Genomic DNA, 8220 nt, shown 5'->3' on the forward strand with positions numbered 1-8220 from the left:
TTTTCTGTGTTCAGATAACCGACCCATGCATCTAGACTACGGTGAAAGGGAAGATTCAACTGGGAAAAATTATCACATCTATCAAATTTTTTTCAGTGTTAACACCAGGTAAACCTCAATTCACAAGTTCTTTTCTCTGTTCAGATAACCGACCCATACATCTAGACTACGGTGAAAGAGAAGATTCAACTGAGAAAAATTATCACGTCAACCAAACTTTTTTCAGTGTTAACACCAGCTTAACCGTGTTGAGCAAACTCCGAGCAACATGCTTACCAAATATTGAGTTGTTTGTAAGGGGAATCGAAGCTCTGACCATTTGTTATGAGTTTACCTACCCCGCCAACTCAGACACCCTTTAGAGATGATAAGATGATATATTTTTATTACAATGCGTAGGGGGTTTTACATTAGTATGTGGATAAGAACTCACGTCTCCTATAATGGTGATTTATATCGATATACCATGTGATGATGTTTGCACAATTACATAATATTTGAATATTACTGAAATTATACTATTTTAACTCTATCGTTCTAGTAGATATTCCTTTTGTTATATTTTGAGTGTTTCTTCCTCTGTGATGTAGTAAAATTTTAATATTTGAGTTATCAACCTATGATGTCAAATTTCATTAAATTATATGAAACCAACATTATCTAATGGTGTTGAGATATAAGAAAAATTACTTTTGGTGGAACATAGACCAGATCGATAAAATACACAAAAATCAACAATAAATTTCTTGATATTTCTCTTCATATGTAGGGTTCACTGAAAAATATTAACCCATATAAATTGATAAATATCAAATATTGATGCACTCTTAAAACAATATTTCTTAAATAAGTTGCTTAAATATCCATCATTAGTAGCATCTCACCTCCCAAAATGGAGATCTTTTTATAGATTAAATATTGCCGATAGGTGAACCTGGAAATTAAAGTGCTTTAATTAGGATTCGCACTGCTTCCCAATTAGGAAACATATACACACCTGGGAAAATTTGTCAACGTCCGTATGATTATCACCCAAAAAAATGCACTAGCTAGGTTATTATCAATAATTTTGATCACATTTGATTTTATTTTTTTTTTGGAAGCTTTAATTGCATATTTTAGTGCTCCACTTATTACATTGTAAATGCCTAATATTGACTTTCATTAATCTTCCACTTACCCAAATGGGAAACAGTAAATGTCACCTTTATATGAGCCGAACAAGTGAAAAAAGTACTATTACAGTGTACACAAGGAAGAAAATCAAGATTTAAAAAAAAATGAAAAAATGGTTGTTTTCTTTGTGGGAAAATGGGACTTATGCAAACACTCAAAATCACTTGGTGCAGAGGATCTTCAAAAGCACACAAGTCTTAGCTCGAAAGGCAAATAATTATGAGGACATAAAACACCTGATCATGAAGTTGTTAAATCTGTTAAAGGTGTAGTCAATAACCGACTGAGGACTTGCAGAGCCGACACTCGTCGGATAATTCCTGGCGGAGGCAAAACCAATAAACGAGAAGTCGTTAAATCTGTTAAAGGTGTAGTCAATAACCGATAGAGGACTTCCAGAGCCGACACTCGTGGGATAATTCCTGGCAGAGGCAAAGCCGAGAAACGATGATCCCACTTGCCATTAGGCACTAGCTAATAATGTGCAACATTCATACACGATGAACCCAAGCTTCATGCATTAATATGCTCGTATTGTACATGCAATCGTACATATACATGCATCGTTGATAAAAAAAACAGTCAGATTATGCAATCCGTGTCATTAATTCGGTACTACAATTAGAGGATTAAACATTTCTTCGCAAAATTATGAAGTTCTTTACATAACAAAAAGTGCCTACTGAGGAAAAGTTGATGGAATCAGCGCACAGGAGAAGCGAAAAAGATTACTGCAAAATATACCAAAAATCCAGCTAAAAGAATCCCAGCGTAGATGTAATTTTGGGAAGAGTGTGTAGGGAATTTGTATTCAATACTACAGCATTTCATCTTCTCCCTTTCACCTGCCAAAACTTGCTCTACGTACCTGTATGTTGGATGCAAGGATCAGCGAAAATATCTTCCCATTTCAGGAAGAACACATCAAAAAAATAAATCAAATGGTGTCGAAATAAAATGGTTAGGAAGCTTACAGCTGGGTGAAGATTGAGCTCTGAAGAATCTGTGAACTGTTTAAGTGCGCATCTTGTAGTCGATGATCATATAGCAAGGACGAAAGGTCTACGAGCTGCTCCTCCAGGCTCTGAATGTATAATAAAACATTTAAACGTCAAAAACATGTAAATTTTAGTAAGCATTATGACGAGAGAGAGAGAGAGAGAGATTTACATTTAAATACTTCTCTAATCTGTCAACTAATTCATGAGGGAAAGGTTCCGGTAGATTAGTCGTCTTTTTGTAGAATTTCTCCAGCCAAAGCTCGGTGCTGGACTTGTTCTTTTTACCCTTGACTGGTTCCCCGAGAGGTGTTTTCAGGTGCTCAGCAGCAAATGCTTGCACAGACTGGCAATTGTACACAGCAATGTTTAGAACAAAAGGCAGGGTTTAGGAGGAAAAGAGCGAGTCTGATAATCGTAAAATCACCTCTGACGTATCTCGAATTCGATGAAGGGCAGAATCAACACGAGCATATATAATGTTCCTCTGCAGAAAAATTCAAGTTCTTAGAGATACTCGGACTTCAGTTAAAATAGAGCAAAAGGTTTTTTTACCAATGCCGCATCCTGAAGCAATTGACTAATCTGAGACGTGTTTGAAAATGGCCCAAATGGATGGCAACCAGCTGCCAAGAGCCAATTCACCACAGGCCTCTCGTGCACATGAGATGCTTTTTCATATGGTGCACTCAATCCACCCACAACAGACGCCAGCCCAGCTAATATATTTCGCTGTGCTACTGATGGTACGGCATGTCTTCTCTCCAGCTCCGAGACATAACTGTGTAACAGAGAACGAAAATAAAAGATGTTCTAAGTTCTCAAATTCCTGATATCCCATGATCCAATGAAAACAATGACAGCACCTTAGCAACAAAATTGATTGAATGCAGTGAGATGGTCAATATTTTAGAGATGACATTAGCTCAAAATCCTGATCAATGCTTTTACTGGTCCCGCGTCGGATATGGTGATGAGTGATGAGAGATGAGTTGCTAGGGATGGAGCTACCAGCAAACTACACATATCCATCTTCCTTGTAATTAAGCCTTGACAGAAGTATGTGGAATACAATATTAGGAGTAAGGTTTAAGCTTTTGCGCTAGGTACTTTTGTTTAATATATCTGACAGTCCTTCCCGTATGGGACTAGCTCGAGATTCAACTGATGCCATACTTTATTATATTTTGCACACCCTCCCAACCAGTGTACTACACTAATAAACTAAATTCCCAAGCCCAGGTCTCGTAGCATAGAAACTAAAGGACTAGGTAATTACTTATTAAAGAGCTTAAAAAGCTAAAAGAGAGGAGAGCAGCAAGCGAGAGAGATAGAAAGTTCGTAGAGTGCAGATGCACCGAGTGACAGTAGCAAAGAAATTTCAGTAAATGTTAATAGCGCTAGCAGGTGAATATTTTCAAGTCAAGGAGAGTAACCAATAATCATTGAGTTCTTTTTCCAGAAATACACAATTTAAGAAACCTGCAAATGAGTAATCTTTTGAGAGATTAACAGGTACTATTCAAGGATCAATGGATTAAACAAGTTGTAGCTGATTAACTAAATTATCTCTAAAACCATTGGAGTGAAAATAATAGTTTAACGGTATTACCTCAGAGGTATCTTATCATTTTGATGCTGAAGCACAATAACTACATCATTACTTGTCCATAAAAGACTATCCTCCTCCATCATAAGGTGTTCGTCCACATCGGCAAGCGACAAGACAAAGCTGAAATAAATAACAAGTATGTTGTTGGATTATCAGAAATATTATTGGATGAAACAATAAATGCCTTTCTGAGAAGAAAAATTATGTGTCGCCACTCGCCAAAACCTATCGCAGAGAAGAATGTCTCTCTTGAGTATTTCAAACTAATAAACATTATAACATATAGCTTGTACACGAAAATAGATGAGGATGAGTTTGCTCACACTGGAACAACTCTAGTTCCATAAGTTCGGTACAGGTCTCCTTGTTTCTTTTTCCCTGATCCCTTTTTACCACCCTTTTCAAGCTTTGAATTATAAGATGCCCAAAGGGGTTTATGCTTTAGTATGGAATCACCAGTTTCAACAGTTTCATCTGTCCAGGTCTGACATCGAGAAACTAATATTCAGGAACAAAATAGATAAGAAAGTTCTAAAACAAAAGAATACCACAAAAAGAGAAACACGATAAATTAAGGGATTGTCAGAGACTCAGAATGGAGATCCCGACTAACAGTTCAAAAAGCATAGGACAAGTGTTTCCTAATAAAAATATTAGAACCAACCTGGCGAAGAAAAAATTTACTCGCAAGGGTTGGGTCAGACACCTCTAGCAAACCGGCAGCAAGCACATCAGCAGATCGTTCCATCTCCTGCAATTACCCAGAAAATAGATGGTACCAAGATAAGTTTTCGCCTTTTTGGTCAAAATATCTTGAAGAAAAATATAAACTAAAAAGCAGTCACAGTTATGTGTGTGGGAAGGAAATTAAATCAAATAAGTACAGAACATGAAATCCCGGTTTTCAAGTAAGTCAACATCCAACAATAGTTATCATTGAAAAAAAATCCAACAGTGATGTTGCTGTGCATCTTAGTATGTGGATTACAGTGTCGTAAATGGTGGCGGGGCGGTTAGTGACCGCGTATTTCTTCGGACTCCTAGGCAGTGCCTAAGAGGTTGATATTTTTTTATTATTTTTATACATAATCATGTGATATATGAATAAATTAAATATGGGTGATTGAGTTGACTTTTATGTTATGAATAGAAAGTGCATAATAGCATTAGTAATAAGGTTTGTTTAGAAAAAATTGACTTTTGCCCGCCTCGCCCACCCCGGCTCACCTTTGACCGCCCACAAAACCGCATAAGGCTAAGGCGGTGCGGGTCAATGGCGGTCTCCCGCCTAGGCGGCCGCCTCGACCGCCTTTTAGAACACTGAGATTACAAATGAGAAACAAACCTCCTTAAGAATGGCACCATCCAAATATGTCTTTGTATGAACATGAAAGCGTCCATCCTTCTTCGTCTCTTGAAGAGAGTGACCCCTCATTGCTTTTGACACAGCAATGGACAACTTTTCATGACGATGTAGTGCATGAGTACCGCCAATAATTACAACTTCCTGCCCTTGGTGAACCATCTTTTTAACCTGAAAGTAATGATGGCAACATTAATGACACAAAATTCACTGAACACAAATTTTCTAGATTCTTGTTAGTCTACGAAAATAAAAAACCTCAGGATGCATCCTGAATGCAGAAACTACAGAACACGAACGGAAAAACAGCGATGAAAACTCACCTCAGCTTCAATTGCATCAACATCAACACTGTAATTATGGCCTTTCACCAGGATATTGTATCTGTTATGATTCTGAAGAACAATGATAGGTACAAGGATCCTGGTCGTCATATCAACAGTTTCATACCTGATCCAAGTACAATGGCAATTATCAATGGAAAGAGAGACAAGAAGCAAGCAGGAGAAAAATTCAAAATAAAAGGCACGAAAAGTGAATATCATATCTTGAATAAGTAGGAGATACGTGACACATTAAGCAGTCACACACAAAATTTATGTCAGGTCTTCAATTAATAAGAGTACTTGGTCATATTGGAGTCACTTAGAGACCCCAATAATGAGCAGTGTGATTAATATTTGTTCTAACATGCCAAAATATATCAACATTAGCTTCATGAATAAAACATACTTTGACCATTGAACTACCACGTGAATTTGTTATTATACACGTAGCAATTACACGATCAGCTATCTAATAAGCAGACACCAATTTGAAGCTAGAAAAGTATAGCTGCACTTTTTTTTATTGTGTATAAGACTAACATACCTAATATCTGGGGCTATGACATGCTCTACCGTAGTTGCAATCACAGCAGCTAGTTGTCCAACGAAGATATCATGAGCAGACTGCTCGTCAGCTGTGCCTGATCTGTGAAACACTACATTTTGTAATCGAGGCAGTGTTTTAGGATTGACACTTCCTTCTTCAGTTTCAATCTTACCATAAGTGCAAGGACCAGCGGATAGGTCAATCACAACAAACCTGGGTTTTACAACCAAGCAGTATTATAAATTTCAGAATAACACCACAACAAATATTAGTTACTAATCAAACAGAATCCCACTGACATGTAATCTAGAACTCATTATACCTGCCAGATCCAAGCCAAACCTGAGACGCACCTCCTCCATTGTAACGGTACCTATAAATGTAATCTCCCTCTTGTTTCTTCATCTCATCATCGATTAGATTGGTGATTCTGCCATACATCAAACTATCAAGATCAAGCTCCTTGTTTCTAGGATCTATTCGGACCTGCAGAGAATAAGAAAATAATCCGATTTTAAGAAATACAAGATTCTTTGAGAAATTTCAGCTTGTTGAAAAAGTTAAACAAAGTTAATTTCTCCAAAGTACATACAAGGAGCAACAGTTTATACACGCCATCGCCTAAGCTTAACCATTGTAGGGAAAAATAAAGATTAGATTAGATCATTATAATTTACCTTGTCAAAGTTAACAACAAAAATTGCATTTGGCCAAGGTCTATCCATTTCTTCTACTTGGTATCCCGCATTTTCTAAATCAAACAGGTAAGAATACAGCTTCAAAAATTCTGGCTCAACAGTAGTAGCTTCCACCTCAAACAAAGGAACTTGCCTGCCAAAATCGGCCTACAAACTAGAAAGTAAATAAAAATTTCATCCAAAATAAAAAAAAAATATATATAGTAAGCTGGCAGATTTACAATAAAGAGATTATATTAACACATGGTGTCACCTCTCTCGCATTGCCAGCAGGAGTCATGGCTAATTTCGTAGCTTTCTCCAGTGCTATCAATTCTGGCTGTCCGGCCTATAGTGAGAAGAGAAAATGGAAAGTTGTCAGAAACCAAAAGCTGTTAACTCAACCTTCATTCCCAAAAATGTTACCGAATGGTGAAAACTATCATTCTAATCTTCGGGAAAATAATGTCAACTTAAGTTATGTTCATTCAAGCAGCACAACGAATTAATACTGTCTTAATAGTATCTTAAATTATTGATTGGTTACGTCTTTTGGTGCCAGCATTTTGAAAATATCAAATAGACAGACTTCTAAAATGACTAGCATTTTCAGCAAATCATAGACTGGTTCTGTTTAAGATAATGCTTCTACGTACATGTTGAATGTGATAAAATTGGAAATTTGAAATACACATGTATATAAAATGAAGAATAGATGGATAGGCACAGCGATTCAAAAATACTAGCTTTTGATCCAAAAAAAAAATACTACCTGGGATTTTGTTGTTTTGACTTCGTGATAAATAAACAAACAAAAAGCAACAAGCACAAATAAAAAAAAAACATTAAGCAAGGTGCAAAAACATCCAAGAACGTCCAATAGGTACCGGAAAGGCATTGAAGACTATGTGATGCTCAATATCAATTGGTTGGCCAGTCTCTAAGCACGAGGGTCTGTGAGATGGAAAGCCAACTCTCAAAAACTCCTCCAACTTATGAGAATCTATAGTAAATCTGTAGCCTCCATCACCATTGAAGCCAATAAGGACTACATTTACTTCAAGAGGGACTTGAAATGGAACCTGCAAGAGAGCCGAAGGATTTAAGGAGAATAATATCAGAATACAGAACATTATTAGAGCATAATTCCCAACCTGAAATGTGAAACAACATTCTTCGAATAAAAATTACCCACAAGTACCCCAATCTACTCGCAAATAGATTAAGAAGGTTGCAGCATATTCCTACCTCAGCGCGAGAGTGGAGCATCCGACGAACATCGGATCGAACGGAATCTCTAACATCTTGAAACGCTCCATGATGCCACGTCGGGTGACCAGGATCTCTGCGATACGCCTGCGGCGCAGATTCTACTGAAATCAAGCACAACAGGATCCCCAACAGATCGAAAATCCTAAATTTTTTCATGCTGCATCGAATTGATTGAACAATAAGCTGAAATTCGGAAACAATGTGATGATTTTGTAGTCGTCGTTTCAAGAAGTAGACGACTGGGCAGTG

General features: G+C 37.1%; 1 protein-coding gene across 1 annotated transcript; it reads right to left on the reverse strand.

The window, feature by feature from the left end:
- Nucleotides 1-1677: 1677 nt before the first annotated feature.
- LOC140888978 (uncharacterized) lies at nucleotides 1678-8220 on the reverse strand. Its single transcript, XM_073296675.1, has 16 exons — nucleotides 7948-8220; nucleotides 7587-7781; nucleotides 6974-7048; nucleotides 6700-6867; nucleotides 6345-6508; nucleotides 6020-6235; nucleotides 5473-5599; nucleotides 5132-5320; nucleotides 4451-4537; nucleotides 4110-4270; nucleotides 3787-3906; nucleotides 2730-2955; nucleotides 2602-2661; nucleotides 2347-2520; nucleotides 2151-2260; nucleotides 1678-2044 (listed from the first exon to the last, which is right to left on the reverse strand). The coding sequence occupies exons 1-16, from the start codon at nucleotides 8125-8127 to the stop codon at nucleotides 1879-1881; spliced, it is 2418 nt and encodes an 805-aa protein (XP_073152776.1). The 5' UTR covers nucleotides 8128-8220; the 3' UTR covers nucleotides 1678-1878.

Source organism: Henckelia pumila, chromosome 1 (genome assembly GCF_033568475.1).
Source record: "Henckelia pumila isolate YLH828 chromosome 1, ASM3356847v2, whole genome shotgun sequence".
Taxonomy (NCBI): Eukaryota; Viridiplantae; Streptophyta; class Magnoliopsida; order Lamiales; family Gesneriaceae; genus Henckelia; species Henckelia pumila.

What these genes read in the sequence shown, in the direction of transcription:
- LOC140888978 (XM_073296675.1), bottom strand. Translation starts at nt 8,127, where the DNA reads ATGAAAAAATTTAGGATTTTCGATCTGTTGGGGATCCTGTTGTGCTTG. An exon ending in TTGTTGTTAACTTTGACAAG is followed by an intron (nt 6,509 to 6,699) that starts GTAAATTATAAT and finishes TATTCTCTGCAG; the next exon opens with GTCCGAATAGATCCTAGAAA. An exon ending in TTGATGCAATTGAAGCTGAG is followed by an intron (nt 5,321 to 5,472) that starts GTGAGTTTTCAT and finishes CATTACTTTCAG; the next exon opens with GTTAAAAAGATGGTTCACCA.